The sequence below is a fragment of the Genypterus blacodes genome, unplaced genomic scaffold (genome assembly GCF_046128005.1).
Source record: "Genypterus blacodes isolate CSIRO-AG114 ecotype Tasmania unplaced genomic scaffold, CSIRO-AGI_Gbla_v1 ptg000097l_1, whole genome shotgun sequence".
In the NCBI taxonomy this organism is placed as follows: domain Eukaryota; kingdom Metazoa; phylum Chordata; class Actinopteri; order Ophidiiformes; family Ophidiidae; genus Genypterus; species Genypterus blacodes.
Genome location: NW_027466901.1, coordinates 105,001 through 125,000, shown reverse-complemented (window position 1 = coordinate 125,000; position 20,000 = coordinate 105,001). Strand labels below are relative to the sequence as shown.

Sequence of the window (20,000 nt, the reverse complement as noted above, 5' to 3'; positions counted from 1 at the left end):
CAGGGACACAAAGTCTCATTAAACTCTAAAACTAAGTTTGGTAATTGATTTATGTTGACACCTGTAGACTTTTAGTTTGAAGGACAAAATACCCAACCTGTTCTTTATTAATGCTTCCTGTCTCTGATGTTTAATGGGTCAAAGGTCACTTGGTTTTATGCATCACACCCAACAAGCAAAAGAAACAAACCAATCAGCCAAGAGAACTGAGGACACACACAGGACACACACGCACACACACACACACACACACACACACAAGTACACGCACGCACACACGCATATAAATGCAGACACGCACGCTCACACACACTGCAGCAGGAATGTCCTCTGTCCTGTCCTTCCGGTCTGTCCCTTCTGTCTGTTTGTTTGTCTTCATTCATTCACTCGTTTTTATAAATCAATGGTTTATTTTCAAATATAGGATAAAAGAAATGTATTAAAAGAAAAACGGATGAAAATGAGAAATGGATGTAGAAATAAACAAAGGATTTTTTGTTGTAAATGAGGTGAAGCGGAAATGAAAATATGAAACGAGTCACAAACTCACCTGACGAGTCCTGAGGCTCCGCCCCCTCACACACACACAGAGCACTGTGTATGTGTGTGAGCTGTGCCTCAGCTCTGTGCTGTTTGGTCCTCAGACAGAATCACAACAGAGACAAACGGTGAGAAACCTTCAACTTTAAAGCTTCTGTGTGGTTACCATGACGACACTAACGCTTCCTTATATTGAAATGTTGAAATGCTATTTTGCCTCACTGTGGACCCACATGAGTGTGTGTGTGTGTGTGTGTGTGTGTGTTTGGAATGTGGTCCTCCTGGTCTTTTTCCATCTTAAAGCTGGCGGTGTTGTGGTGTAACGAGCTGTCGTGTTATCTGGTGACAAGAGTCTGACCATGTGCTCTAATTTATTAGCCCTCTAGCAGAGGTTCGGGCGCTCTAGCAGAGGTTTGATGAGGTGAACCTGTGACCTATGTTTGTGTAATCTGCTGAAGGTTGTTTCTTCTCTGTGGCCTACAGAGACGCTCGGTGTCTCCAGCTGCTCGGTTCTCGGTTGGCTTCTCTCTGCTGTGTCTCTGTGCGTCCAGCAGGGGGACGATGGCCGAGGCCATGGAGCTTTTCTCTGAGCAGGAGCTGACCTGCTCCATCTGCCTGGACCTGTTCAGTGATCCTGTGTCCACACCCTGTGGACACAACTTCTGTCAGGTGACCTTCACACCTTCACCTCCTCTCACACCTTCACCTCCTCTCTCACTACATCATCTCAGCTGGAAGGACAGATTTCCTCCTCCAGGGGATCTGGGGGCCGTTTCATGAATACACACCAGCTGTGACTGAGCCATTTGAGTTCATGCAGAAGAAGTAGAAGACCTGCAATACTCACTCACAAAAATTGGTCTTCCTCTTCCTCTTCGTCTCCCTCCAGGTGTGTATCGGGGGTTACTGGGCCTCCAGCCCTGTGTGTTCCTGTCCGCTCTGCAAGCGTCAGTTTGAGGAGCGCCCCCTGCTGAGCATTAACAGAGTTTTTGCCCTCATCGCTGATAAATTCAAGATGGTCCAATATGGAGCAGCTGCCTCAGCCGCGCCGGCAGGAAGCGGTTACCCAGTGACCACGGGAGCTGTGATGACAAATGCAAACGGCGGCGGCACAAACCCTTTTGCGGTGGTGGCGGCGTCAGGTGGGGAGTTGGTGCTGTGCGACGTGTGCACAGGAATCAAGCAGCCGGCCGTCAGCTCCTGCCTCACCTGCACCGCCTCCTACTGCAACCAGCACCTGCAGCCGCATCACAACACGCCCTTCTACTCCAAACACCCTCTGATGGACCCCCAGGAGGCGCTGAAGGGTCGCACCTGCCCTGCACACCGACGCCTGCTAGAGGTGAGCAGAAGCTGAGGACCGTCATCGTCTCTTCAGGGTCCAGCTGTTTTCTGTGTTCTGGTCATTGTTCAGATTCGACATTGTGACCTCATGACGGTGCGTTTACTTACCCAGGTGTACTGTCGGACATGCCAGCGCTGCATCTGTGCCATCTGTGTCCTGGAGGAACACCGGACACACAAAACCGTCTCAGTGCAGACGGAGAGACTCGGCAAACAGGTAACCACTTCCTGTGTCTCACACAAACAAGCAGCTCCTCTGCTGCACAGCTCCCTTTGCTCCTCTTCATCACATGTGGACCCTCAGACGTCGCCACTCTTCCTCTCTCTGTCCTCTTACTCTTCTTCTGCAGCTCTAACTTCTTGTTCTCTGGTTCAGTTCAACACAAACCAAACACTTCATGCTTCTGTAAACATCTGTCCCCTCCAACCAGGACATCAGACAGAGACCTCATGTCCTACGTAACCATGGAGACACAATCTGTTTACATAAGAGATTTATATATTACTCGTTTATGGACTCAACACAAGCTAGCACACAAATGTTGTATGTGTTTGTCAGTAACTTCAGACTCTCTCTGTTCTTCTGTGGCTCAGAAACATGTGGCAAGGACCGAGCAGGAGATCCTGAACCGGATCAAAGAGAAGGAAATCCGTGTGACTTCTCTGAAGAAGAGACTGGAGGTGGTGAAGGTGAGAACTGAGTGAGGAAACCATGGGACCATGAGACCATGAGACCATGTGGAGGGAGATAGATAGATAGATAGATAGATGGATGGATGGATGGATGGATGGATGGATGGATGGATGGATAGATAGGCGTCCTAATAAACTCATAACTCATCACTGTTTAGTTTAGAATCAGACAGTGACCTCAGCTTGACCTCGGATGACCTTTATGAAGCATCAAACAGCTCTGTGTGTCTTCAGTCTGCACTTCACTCACCTTCTCTACTCCACTTTTACCACTTTTACCGTTCCCTCACTCCAAAATAAGTAATAAAAGAAGTTTGTAGCTTAGTGAGCTTAGCGTAGCTTAGCGTAGCTTAGCTGTTAACTGGCTCCAGCTGTCTGACTTCTTCTTCTTCAGACTTATGGAGACGGCGAGCGAGGAGAGCTGGAACATCTGCTGGATGAGGTTTCCCACTCGCTGGACAGGATCCAGTCTGAGGTGGTGGGAGGGATCAAGGACCAAGTGGACGCTGTAGCGGCAAAGGGGGAGGGGCTGGTGAGCCGTTTGGAGGCGGATCTAAGTCACCTGACGGAGCGGAGGGCCACGCTGGAGGTCCAGGCCATCAGCCAGGACCACATCGGCTTCCTGCAGGTGGGAAAGCAGAGGATGTGATGTCATGAGAGGGGCGGGGTTATACGCCATATCCAGAGAGAGATGATGTTCAATCAGTACCCAGAATGCACTGCTCAAAAAACAGACAGCCTATCACAGAGCTTCCTGTTTTCAAGTCAAACTCTTCTTCTCTGGTTCCCTCGTGCGTCCTTCACACACCAACGTCTCCTCTTGCATCAGTTTTGGATCTTTGACGTGGTGTTTGGTTCTGATGGAGTCATCTCCATAGCAACAGGCTTATTTAGTGTTTATAGGATGTGAAGCTGTGTGTCTCAGTGATTCTTTAGCTTCATCTTCATCTCTGTCTTAAACATCAGCAAGGTCCCCACCCACCCAGAGCTCTGCAGGAGGACCAGGAGAACCTTCACGTTGAACTGAAGATGATGTGATTATGTCCTCCTCTTCCTCTCAGAGTTTCAGCGAGGCCACAGCTCCTCTGTCTGAAGAGTCTGAGGAGGAGGTGGACGAGGAGTCTGAGTTCTCCCTCCAATTCCAGCTGGGGGAAGTGAAGAGCTCTCTGGTGGAGGTGAAGGAGAAGCTGGATGAGATCAGACCGGGGGAGGTTCGCTCCGTTGGGCCCCGGGCATCCCGAGGATCCGGTGAGTCTAACGTGGGATCACTGAGGGAGAGGAGCTCCATGTGGACCATCAGGCCTCAGTGGTACTCATGGGAAGGTGTGTGTGTGTGTGTGTGTGTGTGTGTGTGTGTGTGTGTGTGTGTGTGTGTGTGTGTGTGTGTGTGTGTGTGTGTGTGTGTGTGTGTGTGTGTGTGTGTGTGTGTGTGTGTGTGTGTGTGTGTGTGTGTGTGTGTGTGTGTGTGTGTGTGTGTGTGTGTGTGTGTGTGTGTCAGTTTGGTCGTTGGACAGCTCGTCTGCAGACAGCAGTCTGAGGAGAAGCAGCACCAGTCTGAAGAAGAGCCATTGGTCACTGAGAGGTACGTAACCATGGCAACACAACAACATCAACAAAGTGAACACATCAGCAGGGTTTCACTCTCTGCTTATTTCTCTTCTCAGACGCTAAGAAGATCAAAGCAAGCACAGGTACCTGTCTGTCTTTCTCTTTGTCTCTCTCTCTGTCTCTCTCTCCCTCTGCTTCTCCCTCTCCCCCTCTCTCTGCCTGTCTGCCTGCCTGTCTCTCTCTCTGTACATTAAAGTGAATGTTCTTGTCTCTCTCTCTCTCTCTCTCCCTCTCCCCCCCTCTCTGCCTGTCTGCCTGCCTGTCTCTCTCTCTGTACATTAAAGTGAATGTTCTTGTCTCTCTCTCTCTCCCTCTCCCCCTCTCTCTGCCTGTCTGCCTGCCTGTCTCTCTCTCTCTCTGTACATTAAAGTGAATGTTCTTGTCTCTCTCTCTCCCTCTCCCCCTCTCTCTGCCTGTCTGCCTGCCTGTCTCTCTCTCTCTAGATTAAAGTGAATGTTCTTGTCTCTCTCTCTCTCTCTCTCCCTCTCCCCCTCCCCCTCTCTCTGCCTGTCTGCCTGCCTGTCTCTCTCTCTCTCTCTCTCTCTGCCTGTCTGCCTGCCTGTCTCTCTCTCTCTCTGTACATTAAAGTGAATGTTCTTGTCTCTCTCTCTCCCTCTCTCTGCCTGTCTGCCTGCCTGTCTCTCTCTCTCTCTGTACATTAAAGTGAATGTTCTTGTCTCTCTCTCTCTCCCTCTCCCCCCCTCTCTGCCTGTCTGCCTGCCTGTCTCTCTCTCTGTACATTAAAGTGAATGTTCTTGTCTCTCTCTCTCCCTCTCCCCCTCTCTCTGCCTGTCTCTCTCTCTCTAGATTAAAGTGAATGTTCTTGTCTCTCTCTCTCTCTCTCTCCCTCTCCCCCTCCCCCTCTCTCTGCCTGTCTGCCTGCCTGTCTCTCTCTCTCTCTCTCTCTCTCCCTCTCTCTGCCTGTCTGCCTGCCTGTCTCTCTTTTTCTCTGTAGATTAAAGTGAATGTTCTTGTCTCTCTCTCTCTCTCTCTCCCTCTCCCCCTCCCCCTCTCTCTGCCTGTCTGCCTGCCTGTCTCTCTCTCTCTCTCTCTCCCTCTCTCTGCCTGTCTGCCTGCCTGTCTCTCTCTCTCTCTGTAGATTAAAGTGAATGTTCTTGTCTCTCTGTGTTTCAGGTTTTAAGAAGGTTCGAGTTTATCTTGGTGAGTGGTTGAACATTTCATTTTCTATATCAATGAACTCTACTGACAGTGATGGCAGGAAGAACCAATGACTTTGATCATCGTTGTTGTGTGCGTGCAGAGGACGTGACGTTGAACCCGGTGACGGCGTATCCGTTCCTCATCCTGTCAGAGGACAGGAAGCAGTTGAAGCGAGGGGAGAAGCTGCAGTTCTACAGGAACAGTCAGCATCGCTTTGACGTCTGGTCCTGCGTCATCGCTAAAGAAGGCTACAGCACCGGGCGCCACTACTGGGAGGTGAGAGGTCAAAGGTTAAAGGAGGAAGCTGCCAAACTTGACTTCTCACTAGAGACAGAGGGGTCCAGAGTGTTTGAATGTTTGAATGTTGCTCTGTTCAGGTGTTTGTGGGCGAGAATAAGGACTGGAAGCTGGGCGTGCTGAGCGAGGCGGCTCAGAGGAAGGGCCTGTTCGACATGAACCCCTCTAATGGATACTACGCCCTCTGGTGGAGCGGCAACCAACTACGAGCGCTCACAACTCCGCCCCTCACTAAGGTCAGTCATCATCATCATCATCACACTTCTGTTGATACATCCACATCCTCAGTCTGTCCTGTCCAACACTGGAGCAGCATTGTCACCTCCAGGTGGCGCTATCTGGGCTTTACACACATGTTGTTGAACTTCCTCTGTGCAGGTGAAGGCCCCGCCCAAGCTGCGGCAGGTGGGCGTGTTCCTGGATGTGGAGGAGGGTCAAGTGTCCTTCTACAACGTGAAGTCTGGCTCAGAGATCTACACCTTCACCGGGGCCTCTGAGTTCACCGACACCATGTTCCCCCTGCTGGGCACCGGAGACAAGGAGGTCCCGCTGGTCCTCGTGACGGCCCAGCACCCGTCTGCGTAACGCGGGGCGGCCGTGTTGGAGGTTGTTGCCATGGTTAACCTCTCTTAGTCTCTTTGGACTGACGCAGGGAACAGAAGCTTCACAAAAATGTACAGGATTCATTCATTAAATTCTACTTTAACTCATCAATCAGCTTCTCTGACATGGCTCAGTTTGCCTGTGAGTGAGTCTAAAGACTGACTCCCATTTCTTATTAAATTAAATGATTAAAAAGCTTTTAGACTATCTGATAGTTAATTATAAATGAAACTTTATGAAGTCTAGTTCTCTGGTTTGTTCTTGAGTTGTTTCAGCTCAGGCGTGTTCAAGTTGGTTGATTGTTGGGAAAATATTGGAGCGAATGTAAGCACAAAATAATCCTCACTGTTTTTAACTTAAATGATTGAGTTTGTGTTGTGATGAGCTCAAGCACAAACAAACACTGGGTGATCAATCAAAACCAGAAGAATCAGTCTGTCTATGATCAATAGTGCTAAAGAGCAAGGGACCATTTTATAATCATAGATACCTGCCAAACATGTTTGTTTAGAGGAAATAATCTTATATTAATTATGACATTGATTATATAACTGACTAATAAATAAAACAAATGGAAAATTATGGAAAATGTCTTGAAAAATTGATTTGTATCTTGAAATTCCAGAAAGCCTCTTGTTGTTGATCAGGGGGGAAGTTTCCCCCTGCTGGCCACAGATGGAGCTGCAGGCTCAGAGCAGCTGGGTTCAGATCGAAGTTCAAAGAAAAAATGTTTTTTAGGCTTTAGAGAAGTTTTGAAAATCGGCTATTATATCTTATTTCTTTCAAGGGAAAAGTAATTCAGCTGAAACATGAACTTTGATTGTTTGAATGTGCGGACCTGTTAAACATGGATGTTGCAAGAATTCTAAACATTCAAGTTCATATTTTATTTAACATAACTCATATTGCAGTCAATGTGAACAACTGGGGGTTTCAATATACACAATAGAATCGTAACATTTTAAGCCCCTCCTATCCATGACCCCACCCTATTATACCCCTCCCACCCCACCACCAAGAAAATCCAAGGCCCCGCCCCTCCCTCCTTTAAGCAAACAAGCCACGCCCCTCCAGCCAAAACCCTGCCCTGAACATCTTTCATTTGACGTCTCCATTTTCACGATCTCAGCATGTATGAGTTGCTCTGCCCACTTCTGCTGTGTATGTCGTGTACGCCCCCCCCCCACCCCCCCCCCCCCGCTCAGTACGCTTACATGCACGTTCCTCTAACCACAGGGCCGAAGGTAGAGCACTGAGGTGTGTGTGTGTGTGTGTGTGTGTGTGTGTGTGTGTGTGTGTGTGTGTGTGTGTGTGTGTGTGTGTGTGTGTGTGTGTGTGTGTGTGTGTGTGTGTGTTCAGATGTTAGTTTGTCATCTTCAGTCTGTTCCTGACTCCAGAAGCTTCAGGACTCAGTAACAGACAGCAGCAGGTATGGACCCTCCTCTTCTTCAGTCCGCTCCTTCTGCCCCCCTTGCCCTCCATCTTCTTCCTCCACCGTTGACTGGTGGCGGTGGTAGTTTCCAGTCCCAGGGGTCTGTGTGTGTGTGTGTGTGTGTGTGTGTATGTGTTTTGGGCTGGCATTCCCAGTAACAATGCTGCATCTTGGGAGTGAAACAGAAATGAGGAAGGTGGGTGGTGTTGGTTCTTCTTCTTTGTCATCTTCTTCTTTTGCGTTTTCTGGCGTGCTTCTTCCTGCTGCTGTCGAGCAGGACTGAGGAAAGGTTTGGGGGGGGCGGGGGGGGGGAGTGCGTGAAGGGGGGAGGAAGAGCAGGTGAGGTGAGGGGAGGACGATGACGATGACGGGACGTCGAGTTTATTTGAGACACCGCTCGAAGTAGGTGGCGCCCACGTATCCGCCCCGCAGGGAGCGCTGGACGTTCTGCTCAAAGAGTCGCCGGTTCGTCTGCAAAACCTCTGCTGCCTCCTTGTTCAAAGGATCCTCAGGGTTAGGCTCCTAGGAGAGGAGACAACAGAGGAGACGTGAAAAGAGGAAGGAAGGAGGAGATGGGAGACGAGGAGAGCAAGAGGAAGAGGAGGATGTAGGTCTGAGTGTGGAACTCACTAGAAACAGATATTGTAAGCCGTAGATGATGGAGTTTATTGTCAGCACGGGCTTCCAGTCCTCTCTGTGAACACAAATCAGTCCAGGTTTTAGCTTCACTACTCACACTGAGACCAGCAGCCACCAGGGTCACCAGGGTCACTAGGGTAACAACACAGAGCCCCAGCCACACTGGAGCCTGGACAGGAAGGAGAATCCAAACCTTAAGATATTTAGGCAGACGTTTCCTTCCAGGTCAATGTTGGGGTGGTACACCATGGTCTCACACTTCACCTTAGGGGGGTCATGAGGGTAACCCTGTCCTACCTGAAACACACGCACAGTTAAAGCCTGGGGTCACCGGTGGGGGAGGGTGGGGGGGGAGTAATGAGGCAGACTCACCTTGAAGCTGAAAACAAACTTTCCTCCTTTGTAAAAGCCCTGAAGAAGAAGAAGAGCAGAGAGATTCTATAGAGCTACAGAGCAAATATGAACACACACACACACACACACACACACACACACACACACACACACACACACACACACACACACACACACACACACACACACACACACACACACACACACACACACACACACACACACACACACACACACACACACACACACACACACACACACACACACCTCGTCTGGAGAGATGATGAGTCTGAAGTTGAGGAGGTCGTCATCGTCAGGGAAGTTGATCTCACACGTCTTTGGCAGATTCAGCTCATTGATGTCTGAGAGGCAGACAGACAGGCAGGTGGAGAGACAGGCAGGCAGGCAGGTGTGAGACACTTTGGCCAAACAATTCTGATCTGAGTTTAAGTGTATTAGTGTTTGAATTGTTAGGAGTTGTATAAGGGTTGACTGATAAGTTCTGAGCCCAGGAGTTCTTTGCTTCTTTTCCAAGTTCAGCTCAGAATTTAACAATCAGCTGGAACTCTACAACCCACACACCATGGAGCACAGGACCCCAGAGTCTCTGCTCAGGGTCTGGATCCTGATCCTGATCAGCCCACAGTCAGGTCCTGAACCTGTTTCTCTGACAAATAGAGCAGGTTGAAGACATCTTAGGTCCTCATAATCCCACAACCCACTGTGCTCCTCCAGGCTGTGCTCACGGAGGTCCAGCTAGAGCTCAGCACCATGAGTGACAGACAGGCAGGCAGACAGAGAGAGAGACGGACAGACAGGCAGCTACATGATGATGCTCCAGTCATCACTTTGGTTCTAGACGATGACCTCAGCCTCAAGTCTTCCTGTAAATCATCACATTGTCTTAACCTCTAGTCCATCAGAACCAAACAGAACCACCGTCATGTTCTGAGCTCAGGCTAACACATCTCCATGAATCAGTGACTGAGATGTGAGTGACGCATCGTCCTGCACAGTGCGAACAGTAGTGATACAGTGTTTGGCTTCATTTCATACAAAAGTGGAAAGTTTGTCTCCAACACTGCACAGTGGGTTGGCTACCGTTTGCTAGCCTAGTTAGCTAGCTACCATTTCAGTATTGTTGTGTAGATTAGCACTTGAACTTAGACGCTGTTGGTAATATAAGTAAGCCAGCAGCTAGTAAGCGTCTGGATGAAGCTCAGACTGTGTTTGACATTGTGTGAAGCGGCTAAAAGTGAGCTAACAGAGAGCTAGCAGCGTGACGCGGCTAACAGCCTGTGACGTCAGCGTTTTGTTTTCAAATACAGCCCAAGCTAGCTGCCTTTAGCTAGCGGCTCTGTGGCTAAAGCTAGCACGCTAGCTAGCTAGCTGTTAGCCTCCGTGACTTGTGACAATAGTGTCCGTGTGTATATGTGTGTATGTGTGCGAGTGTGTGGAGACGCTGGGCGCTGAGCGGCTCCGGTGCCGGCTGCGGTGCCGGTACCGGTGCTGACTCGCATACCTTTCTGTATTCGGAGCTGGGCCGCGCTGGCTTTCTTTCCGCCGGCTCCGGTTCTGTTTCCTCCAGCAGATTCCTCGTCTTTCTTCTGCTGCTTCAGGGAAAAGAGCTTAATCATCTTCAGAGCTTTGATCTGGAAACACCTACACTTGTTTTCCCTCGGTGTGCGCGGGTGAGCTGAGCCGTGTTTACCGCTGTGGGAGCTAAATGAGCCAAACGGCACCGTAATGTGATGGAGCCGGCGCGTCTCTACTGATCACACTGAGGGAGGAACGCTGCTAGCCGCTGAGTTAGCCTAGCATGTTAGCTAACAGAGGCCAGATCAGCCAAAACAGTAAACATGTAAAGTTATGGTCCAGTAAAGAGACAAATATGAACAATCTCACAATAATATCACCAATCTGAGTGTAAACATCACATAAACGGTGTTACAGTCCAAACTAAAAAAACTTCTTCATTCTGCTTTCATTAAGAATCTGAGGTTTGACTGGAGTAAAGTTGTCCCTGCTGATGGATTCACTTCAGTCACATTGGCTCTTAAAGGATTTCATTTTAACTTGTACCTTATTTTTAATACACATTTGATTTTGAGTGAATTGTTTCAGACGTCACAAAGTAGTCAGTAAGTGAAAAATGTCAATAATGTCAGATAAACACCTCCACCTCCAACAAATTTCTGTTTACAAACATACAGACTTACCTCTAAAGAATGAAGCATATGGAGCTCTCAAACATCAGAATCAGAATCAGAACATGTATTCCCTCACAACCTTGCATTCTTTATGTTAACACAAAGTTATATTCATGTGTAGTGATGCTCACACTGATGCTTACTGTTTACAAAACACCATCACTTGGGAGCATTTTATATTCTGATGTAGACAATTGTCATATTTTGTTGTCACACAATTTTAAAACAAAATACTGAATAATGATCCAAGACACACACACACGCACACACGCACGCACACACACACGCACTGTTTTTAAATACTTTAACCAAGACCACAGCTTCTCAGATGACACACACGTTTAAGATCCCTGCTCTCATACTGTCACGTCTGCCATCCGTGTTAAGTGTTCCATCTCCTACAGATCTACAGAAAATCCTCTCCTTATCTTCAGGAAAGGCATAAACACCACCATGTCCTCTCTCAGCTTCCGTACGGTCCAATTTCCCTCACACAAACTAAGCGCGAGCACACTACAACTCCCACAAAGCATTTCGTTCCGTCAGACGTTGCTGACGTAATCGCGCAGAGGGAGGTGGAGCGTGCGTGACTTCGTTCCTAATATTTTATTTACTACATTTATTTATTTGATTTCCTCCTCTGAGGCAGCGGAGACAGATATCTGCAGTCACCTGAGTGACGTCATTAGTGTGACGGCTCAACGTGTTTAGGCTCACTCACACACACACACACACACACTGCAGCAGTGTGACACAATAGAAACAGCAGAACAATAGCAGCGCGCGGACTCTACTCAGCTGTTTGTTTGTCTTTAGTGCCTTTAGCAGAGGCGCTACTTTAGGCGGAAGGTTACTCAGATCGGCCTGATTGAAGCAGCGCTCCGGTCACTATTCGCCTTTTTACGCGTTTAGAAGCCCCCCGGGAAGAACACGCTGGTAGAGAGAGAGAGAGAGCGAGAGCGAGAGCGAGCGAGAGAAAGCGAGAGAGAGAGCGACACACACACACACACACACACACACACGGGGCTGGTGAATGGGCACGACTCACTATTGCGCCCTTCGATTGATACTTATCGATCAGCTAGGTGATCGGCGCACCGGGGCCGTTTGTCGGCACCGCGGACACTTTCTCTCTGAGCAGCACCGCCAGGCTAGCCCGGCTGCTAGCCCGGCTGCTAGCCCACAGCGCGGGCAACAACATGGGGCGCGCGTGAAGCCACCGAGGAGAAAGAAACAAGGAAGCGGACAGCTAGCTAGCTGGGCTACACGGTGCTAACCTGGCTAACTGGTGGCTAATACTATTTCTAATGAGCGACCGAGGAGCATGCAGACTGATACGCAGAGGTGAGTGAGTGAGAGCGGGGCTGAGTGAGTGAGAGCGGGGCTGAGTGAGTGAGAGCGGGGCTGAGTGTCTGAGAGCGGAGCGGGGCTGTGGAGACTTTGCACCGCATTGTTGCTCCGCTGCGGAGCGAAGAGGAAGCTTACTGCACTGTTAGCCTAATAGCCTCGGTGCTAGCGGAGAGCCTCCTTGTTGTGTGACGGGAGAGGGAGACAGCGCGCCGCCATGGTTAACCTGAGTCACTGTGTTGGTTCAGACGTGTTAGCATCACACAGCTGCTACATGGAGCTCACCGTGACGCGCTAGTTGCTTATTGTTCAGGGTTGTTGCACGGCTAACTTGTGTTAGCTCCCTGCTGCTGTAACCTCTGTGCAGTCTGACGCTGCAGGCCTCCGCTAAACACATCACTGAGGCTCAGATCATCACACGGACTGTGACCCGGGATCACACACCGCTCCCGGTACAGCAGAGCTCTGCGTGCAGCTACATGCTCACCACACCGCCGCTGCTGTGTTTATGTGGAGCTCCATCATGACCAAGAGGCTGCTGTGTCACACCATGTCTCATCTTCTGTCTCACCTTCTGTCTCACCCCTGTCTCACCCTCTGCTCCATAAGCAGACAGGTTAAAGGACCCACAGACCCTGACACACTGACATGTTTCACTATTTAACTGTGATACCAGACTGGAGGGTTTGGAGAAAAGGGATTCAATGAGGCATAATTATTCTTAAAAAGATGAAAACAGCACAAGTCATTATAATGACTATAGGTTGAGTAAATCAGTAAACACCAACACACTCGTTTGAGGAAGAGAAATAGTACAATCTTTTGTAAACACAAGAATAGTCCAAAGGAGGAGCTGCATGCATTGGAAAGAGTAGAGAAGTCTCTACTGTGGAGAATGGATCTTGTCTCCAGATTGGAGTCTGATGCTCCTGTTGTGTTGTCAGCAGCAGCAGGTCTGATTCTGAATCAGATGCTCCCAGGTCCTTGTAGGGGTTTGACTCTTTACTGAGCCTTCATATTCTATCCCAGTACAACATGGACCGGCTCATTTCCTGCTCAGACCAAGCGTCTCCTCATGGCTGGAGGTCGGGGAGTAGGAGACCTTTTTTTGTTATTTCCTAACAACTTTTTATATCTATTGTGATTTAAGACCCACGGGTGATTTGCATGTATGTAAAAGAAAAGAATGAAAGGTACCATGCAGGCTTTATATGCAGGTACAGGACCTGTCACACCAGCACATAGACTCCATAACTCCACAGCAGACACCCGTCACAACCCTGAGCACAACATCAGGCCTCACATTGATTTATCAAAACCTGAAGTGCAACAAAGGGATGAAAGCCAAGCAGCCACTGTCTCTGTCCCTATGGCTCCAGATGTGACACACACACACACACACACACACACACACATCACCACAAGGTTCTATCTAATGAAAGCACTGTCATGGTGGTGGGGAGCCATTGTGATGCTTCTGTACTGTACCATTGTAGTGGCACGTCTTGCTTCCTCTCCAGCATAGATGTGTCACTTCTTGGGTCAGCCTGGCAAACAGCCAGATGAGGATATGTTGAATTAGAAAACACAAAGTTACTGAGTCAAGTGTGTGTGTGTGTTCAAAGACTGTTGCTTCCAAGTGTCGCAGTCTAAAGCTGCTTAAATAAACATTATGATGTCATCAACCTAACAAAGTGATGTCAGCAATGACGTCATACTTACACATTACTACGTCTATCAATCTGTTTTGCAACCATAAGCCTCCAGTCAGTCATCAACAAATGTGTGCTGGGCTGTGATTGGTGTTTAGTGGCGGCTCTGCACTGACAGAGCAGCAGGTAGGAACGCTCTGCAGCTATCCGCTCTATATTAGATTATAATAAACTATGCACGCTGACCTTGATGCTGTTTATTTCAAACATCCTTGGCGTCTCCAGTTACACATTGTAATCCATCTGTGTAACAGGAACACAGATGCTGGATGCACGTTCATGTCTGGATCCCTTTAGTGTCACACAGAGCCCAGCTGTAAGGGTTAAACCTGCTACTGAATGACGCAGCATTTAGTTTGACTCACTGGTCGTATTGATGCATATTCAGCAGGATCAATAAGCTTTGGGCAGCAATGGACACTTATTTTACATGAATCTATCAATAATTCATCAATTAATTCTTCTTTTAACTGATAACAGTGTAGTAGAAAGGCAGAAGGAGCAGGACAACATGGACCCACTCAGTCACACCTTTAGATGATGTGAGGTCATGGGAGTCAAACACATTTATGCATCGTACTCACACACTTAAGTTTATAAAGCAACACGGACACAGAGCATGGCAGCAAAGTCAGCAAGGGAGTCAGAGCAGTCGGTCTGTGAGGGGAGTCAGAGCAGTCGGTCTGTGAGGGGAGTCAGAGCAGTCGGTCTGTGAGGGGAGTCAGAGCAGTCGGTCTGTGAGGGGAGTCAGAGCAGTCGGTCTGTGAGGGGAGTCAGAGCAGACGGTCTGTGAGGGGAGTCAGAGCAGTCGGTCTGTGAGGGGAGTCAGAGCAGTCGGTCTGTGAGGGGAGTCAGAGCAGTCGGTCTGTGAGGGGAGTCAGAGCAGACGGTCTGTGAGGGGAGTCAGAGCAGACGGTCTGTGAGGGGAGTCAGAGCAGTCGGTCTGTGAGGGGAGTCAGAGCAGACGGTCTGTGAGGGGAGTCGGAGCAGTCGGTCTGTGAGGGGAGTCGGAGCAGACGGTCTGTGAGGGGAGTCGGAGCAGTCGGTCTGTGAGGGGAGTCGGAGCAGTCGGTCTGTGAGGGGAGTCAGAGCAGTCGGTCTGTGAGGGGAGTCAGAGCAGTCGGTCTGTGAGGGGAGTCAGAGCAGTCGGTCTGTGAGGGGAGTCAGAGCAGTCGGTCTGTGAGGGGAGTCAGAGCAGACGGTCTGTGAGGGGAGTCAGAGCAGACGGTCTGTGAGGGGAGTCAGAGCAGTCGGTCTGTGAGGGGAGTCAGAGCAGTCGGTCTGTGAGGGGAGTCAGAGCAGACGGTCTGTGAGGGGAGTCAGAGCAGTCGGTCTGTGAGGGGAGTCACAGCAGACGGTCTGTGAGGGGAGTCAAAGCAGTCGGTCTGTGAGGGGAGTCACAGCAGTCGGTGGAGTCAGTAAGCCTGATCTGATGACTCGGCACTTAACTTGAACCATGCTGCAGGATTGATCCAAAAGTAACTAAGTACTTGAACAGGACTCAGCGTTGAGTCACAGGCTGCACATGAAGAGAACTGAATCCTAACTGAGATTAAATGTGCTGACGGTGTGTCATTAAACTCAACATGATATCGCACAGATCTGTTTGTAGAAGCGACACGTTGGGACCTTTGAGTGTTTGTTGGTGTTTCTGCTCAAAATGCTTTTTCAGTCTGTTTGTCTGTGGTCCCTCAGCTGACTTGTTCGGTGATGTCGGGCAGTAAGGCGCTGGGCGGGGGGGCGAGGCGCAGGCGGACGCGGTGCCGGCGCTGCCAGGCCTGCACCAGGACCGAGTGTGGCGAGTGTCACTTCTGCAAGGACATGAAGAAGTTCGGAGGGCCCGGCCGGATGAAGCAGTCCTGCCTCCTCAGACAGTGCACGGCGGTGAGATGCACACACACACACACACACACACACACACACACACACACACACACACACACACACACACACACACACACACACACACACACACACACACACACACACACACACACACACACACACACACACACACACACACACACACATATACACACACACACACACACACACACAGGATCAGCAGGTTTTCATTTAGGCTGAAAGGTTTCTGTCTGCATGTACCAACAAGACCACAACAACCGTGTACACATCTGAACCTCACCGTGGGGTCACACACACACACGACACACAGCATTATTCTGGTGTTGTGTGCATGTGTGTGTGCGTGTGGGTGAACTCAAAGTTATCTACATAGATGTGTGCAGAGGTGGAACATCCAGGAGATATGAGGGTTTATGTTGAGTCCATAGACAACCATCCAGACTGCTTGTTCCGTCTTAACACTAGTGACCACTAGATGGCAGCAGCCAGTAGGGACTTTGGGACCTTGTTTTGTATTCTGGATCACGGTGGATCAATCAGAACAACCAACCATCATCATCATCATCACACAGTTTCTACTTGAACAGAATTTTCCTTTAATTGTTGCCCTACTGTGTGTGTGTGTGTGTGTGTGTGTGTGTGTGTGCGTGTGACTTAACAGAGTCTGCATCCTGGTTCAAGCAACACACAAATAAATACATTTAATAACTGTTGTTAATCAACTGAACCCTTTGCTTTGCACAGAACTGTTAATGGAAACACGGCAACACAGACACACACACAGACACACACACACAGACACACACACACACACACACACACACACTCACTCACTCACTCACTCCGAGGTTGGAAATATGTTCTTGAAAGACTGAAGGTGCAATTGTGGCGATGCTTCAAATAGCATCAAGCAAGAGCCCAGCAGGCGATGATGCTTAGTTTCCATGGAAACGGGAAGTGTGTGTATGTGTGTGTGTGTGCTTTGATCCATCACTGGTTTCACAGACATGCTTTCACAAACCAGCACACAGATTCACCCAACGTGTGGTTCCTCCGGTGCTCACGTGTGTGTGTGTGTGGGGGGGGGAGCGGGGGGGTGCACATGCTCCTTCTGCCTCAAGCTGCTGGGGGGGCGATGAACACAAAAGAGGAGGAAGAGGAGGAGCTGTTGGATTCTGTTGCAACTCCACTATGGGAGGTGTGTGTGTGTGTGTGTGTGTGTGTGTGTGTGTGTGTGTGTGTGTGTGTGTGTGTGTGTGTGTGTGTGTGTGTGTGTGTGTGTGTGTGTGTGTGTGTGTGTGTGTGTGTGTGTGTGTGTGTGTGTGTGTGTGTGTGTGTGTGACACCTGCAGCTTTAAGTTCAGTTGTTTTCACCCAAAACATTTGATCCAGTTTCTGCTAACATTCCCACAGAATCCTCAGGAACATTCCAGTCTTCAGTCCGCTGTGCCTCACCTGGTCCTTAACCTGTGTGTTTGTGTGTGTGTGCAGCCCGTGTTGCCCCACACAGCCGTGTGCTTTGCGTGTGGCGAGGCGGGAAAGGAGGACACGGTGGACTCTGAGGAGGAGAAGTTCAGCCTCTGCCTGATGGAGTGCACCATCTGCAACGAGATCATCCACCCCAGCTGCCTGAAGGTGTGTGGAGTCAGAGCTGAGCGTGTGTGTGTGTGTGTGTGTCCACCTGCTCATGTCTCATGTCTAACTGAGCTCTGCTTGCTCCTCAGATGGGGAAAGCAGAGGGAATCATCAACGACGAGATCCCAAACTGCTGGGAGTGTCCAAAGTGCCACAAAGAGGGCAAGACCAGTAAGGTGAGGCTCGGGGTCAGAGGTCACGCCTAGGATGGTTTGGGTTTAGCTCCTCCATCCAGGCTTCACTCACTCGGCTCCTTCTCTGTCTTTAATGTTTATGTGACACTCAGTTTCCATTCTTTTTGGACTGACTGATCTAGTTTAGTGAGTTAATGTTTGTGTTTCTGACTCATGGTGTCAAAGTGACTGACCTCTGACCTCTGACCTCTGTCTGTCAACATCCAGGACCCCACAGACGGCTCAGGGAAGCGCAGGCTGGATAACGGGGAGGTGGGCCGCTGGAAGCTGACCGACGACCCGCCCCCGAAGAAGAAAGCCCCGCCCTCCCTGGAGGATGGAGGGAGGCCGGACGGAGGACACAAGAGGAAGAAGGAGAAGGAGCTTCCTCAGGAGAGCGGCACTAAGAAGAAGGTGAGACAGGGAACAGAAGAGCTGTGGCTCCAGGGCTCGGAACCTTCAGTGATGTCATACACTTCACCGTTTACTTCACTTAACCCCCGATGGGGACCAGACCTTCAGCTTCACGTGTCAGACATCTCAGTCAAATATGAGTGAAGGTCACGATCCAGACTGTCCACTGGGTGGTGCTGAAGCAGTGGACCAATGGAAGTGACAGGAGGAGGGAAAGTTCTGAACAAAACCAGCAAAGTCACCCAAGTGGACTGAAAGCTCAGATGTGTGGTTCTGTTTGGACCGTCCCGTCTCAAAGGCCTACAGACCCACAACACCACAAACATTCACAAGTCCACCCAAAGCTCTGGAGGAGGACCAGGAGGAACTCCAGAGGAAAGCGTCATGTATGAGGGGAAAGAGGAGGAAACCTCAGGAGAGACGGCTGAGTGGAGTCCAGAGGCGCTGCGTCCCAAACAGAAGCATCAGTGTGTTGTGTTGTTCTCCAGGAGCAGCCGTGATGCTGCGGGTTCAGATCTTTAGTGAAGCACTGAGACACGTCTGCACTCACACACATGAAGCACTGACACACTCACACACATGAAGCACTGAGACACGTCTACACTCACACACATGAAGCACTGACACACTCACACACATGAAGCACTGAGACACGTCTGCACTCACACACATGAAGCACTGAGACACGTCTGCACTCACACACATGAAGCACTGAGACACTCACACACATGAAGCACTGACACACGTCTACACTCACACACATGAAGCACTGAGACACTCACACACATGAAGCACTGAGACACGTCTGCACTCACACACATGAAGCACTGAGACACGTCTGCACTCACACACATGAAGCACTGAGACACTCACACACATGAAGCACTGAGACACTCACACACATGAAGCACTGAGACACTCACACACATGAAGCACTGAGACACGTCTGCACTCACATACATGAAGCACTGAGACACGTCTGCACTCACACACACACACACACACACACACACACGCAGCTCTTTGAGTTTGTTTGCAAAGAGAAGGAAACTTGTTCCAGGTAAAGAGGTTCACTTCCTGGTTCAATCCTGACCAATCACAGAGCAGGTAGCGTGTGTGTCGGTGTGTGAGCCCGTGTGAACCTGTTGTCATGTGTGTGGCTCTGTAAGCAGCACTGACCCGTCTCCCTCTCTTCTCTTCGTCAGATGAAGGGCGCCCATGAAAAACGCCTCAAAAAGGTTTGTCCTCTTACCTTCAGAGTTTCTGTCAGCCTGATCAGGACACACAGACCGGACCCTGGTGCTGACCCTGGTGCTGACCCTGGTGCTGACCCGCTTTGACCCTGACCGCACCTACATTTAGAGATGATGTCATCTGTCCCTCTGATAATCAGGACCGCACTCAGGGTTCAGGGTTTCTTCTTCCTGTTTGACACAAATCATAGGCACAGTTAGAAAAAGGCGGCTGAATTGGAGCAGTGGGTCTTCAGTTATGATGAAGAGGAGCAGCTCTGCACCTCCTCCTGGCTCTGTGGGACTTCAGAACCAAACAGAAACTGGACCTCATGTTTCAGTTCTGTTCTGTAGCTTTGATTCACAGATGGAAGATGTTTAGTTTGTGAAATGTAAAAGGATTCTCTGTCAATGTTTCTTCATAATTGCACAATAATGAGACGTATTGATGATGATGAAGTCATAATGAAGGCTTTAACCCTTCTCTCCCCAGAAACCTAAACAGGAAACATCAGAGGCAAACGGTCCAAACTCTTCAGGCGGAGGCGTCCCAGGTTCCTCGTCCTCTTCGTCCTCTTCTTCATCACAGACCGGAGGAGGAGGCGGTGGCGGGGCGGGAGCCGGGGGAACGTCGAGCGCAGACCAGCGCTCCCACCATCGCGAGAAACTGGAGCGCTTCAAGAGGATGTGTCTGCTGGAGCGCCGCCCCGAGTCCTCCTCCTCCAGCTCCTCCAGCTCCGA

General features: G+C 49.8%; 4 protein-coding genes across 6 annotated transcripts in view; 3 read left to right on the top strand and 1 right to left on the bottom strand.

Annotated features, from left to right (window-relative positions):
• Positions 1-35, top strand: part of utp18 (UTP18 small subunit processome component) — a 3,419-nt gene extending 3,384 nt beyond the window's left edge. Inside the window, 1 exon segment of the mRNA XM_076159423.1 lies at positions 1-35. This exon segment is cut by the window's left edge and continues 427 nt beyond it. The gene's annotated coding sequence lies outside the window, so the exon portion shown is untranslated.
• Positions 36-574: 539 nt separating this feature from the next.
• Positions 575-6,829, top strand: btr30 (bloodthirsty-related gene family, member 30). Its single transcript, XM_076159422.1, has 13 exons — positions 575-668; positions 1,024-1,209; positions 1,430-1,882; positions 1,997-2,101; positions 2,479-2,574; positions 2,972-3,205; positions 3,639-3,825; positions 4,076-4,159; positions 4,242-4,268; positions 5,320-5,346; positions 5,447-5,622; positions 5,724-5,879; positions 6,022-6,829. Exons 2-13 carry the CDS (start codon positions 1,102-1,104, stop codon positions 6,226-6,228), a joined length of 1,860 nt encoding a protein of 619 aa, XP_076015537.1. The 5' UTR covers positions 575-668; positions 1,024-1,101; the 3' UTR covers positions 6,229-6,829.
• Positions 6,830-7,282: 453 nt separating this feature from the next.
• ube2m (ubiquitin conjugating enzyme E2 M) lies at positions 7,283-10,488 on the bottom strand. Its single transcript, XM_076159431.1, has 6 exons — positions 10,194-10,488; positions 8,939-9,033; positions 8,690-8,728; positions 8,511-8,614; positions 8,309-8,372; positions 7,283-8,200 (listed from the first exon to the last, which is right to left on the bottom strand). Exons 1-6 carry the CDS (start codon positions 10,306-10,308, stop codon positions 8,060-8,062), a joined length of 558 nt encoding a protein of 185 aa, XP_076015546.1. The 5' UTR covers positions 10,309-10,488; the 3' UTR covers positions 7,283-8,059.
• A 949-nt stretch (positions 10,489-11,437) lies between these two features.
• The window catches only part of fbxl19 (F-box and leucine rich repeat protein 19), a 16,673-nt gene continuing 8,110 nt past the window's right edge, over positions 11,438-20,000 (top strand). The window contains exons 1-8 of one of the 3 annotated variants that reach the window (XM_076159411.1): positions 11,438-12,225; positions 14,195-14,256; positions 15,636-15,824; positions 17,297-17,440; positions 17,530-17,616; positions 17,842-18,027; positions 19,233-19,265; positions 19,753-20,000. The exon at positions 19,753-20,000 is cut by the window's right edge and continues 1,050 nt beyond it. In XM_076159411.1, the coding sequence (XP_076015526.1) occupies positions 12,189-12,225; positions 14,195-14,256; positions 15,636-15,824; positions 17,297-17,440; positions 17,530-17,616; positions 17,842-18,027; positions 19,233-19,265; positions 19,753-20,000 (986 nt within the window). In that variant the 5' untranslated portion in view covers positions 11,438-12,188. The remainder of the gene's footprint in view (positions 12,226-14,194; positions 14,257-15,635; positions 15,825-17,296; positions 17,441-17,529; positions 17,617-17,841; positions 18,028-19,232; positions 19,266-19,752) is intronic. The other 2 variants (XM_076159412.1, XM_076159413.1) reach the window with 2 other exon arrangements.

Bases quoted from the DNA above. Each gene is read 5' to 3' on its own strand.
- btr30 (XM_076159422.1), top strand. From the start codon at position 1,102: ATGGCCGAGGCCATGGAGCTTTTCTCTGAGCAGGAGCTGACCTGCTCC. The intron at 5,623-5,723 runs GTGAGAGGTCAA...TGCTCTGTTCAG, and splicing joins CCGGGCGCCACTACTGGGAG to GTGTTTGTGGGCGAGAATAA. The intron at 5,880-6,021 runs GTCAGTCATCAT...TCCTCTGTGCAG, and splicing joins CAACTCCGCCCCTCACTAAG to GTGAAGGCCCCGCCCAAGCT.
- ube2m (XM_076159431.1), bottom strand. From the start codon at position 10,308: ATGATTAAGCTCTTTTCCCTGAAGCAGCAGAAGAAAGACGAGGAATCT. The intron at 9,034-10,193 runs GTATGCGAGTCA...TCTGCCTCTCAG, and splicing joins CCAGCTCCGAATACAGAAAG to ACATCAATGAGCTGAATCTG. The intron at 8,615-8,689 runs GTGAGTCTGCCT...CGTGTGTTTCAG, and splicing joins AGTTTGTTTTCAGCTTCAAG to GTAGGACAGGGTTACCCTCA.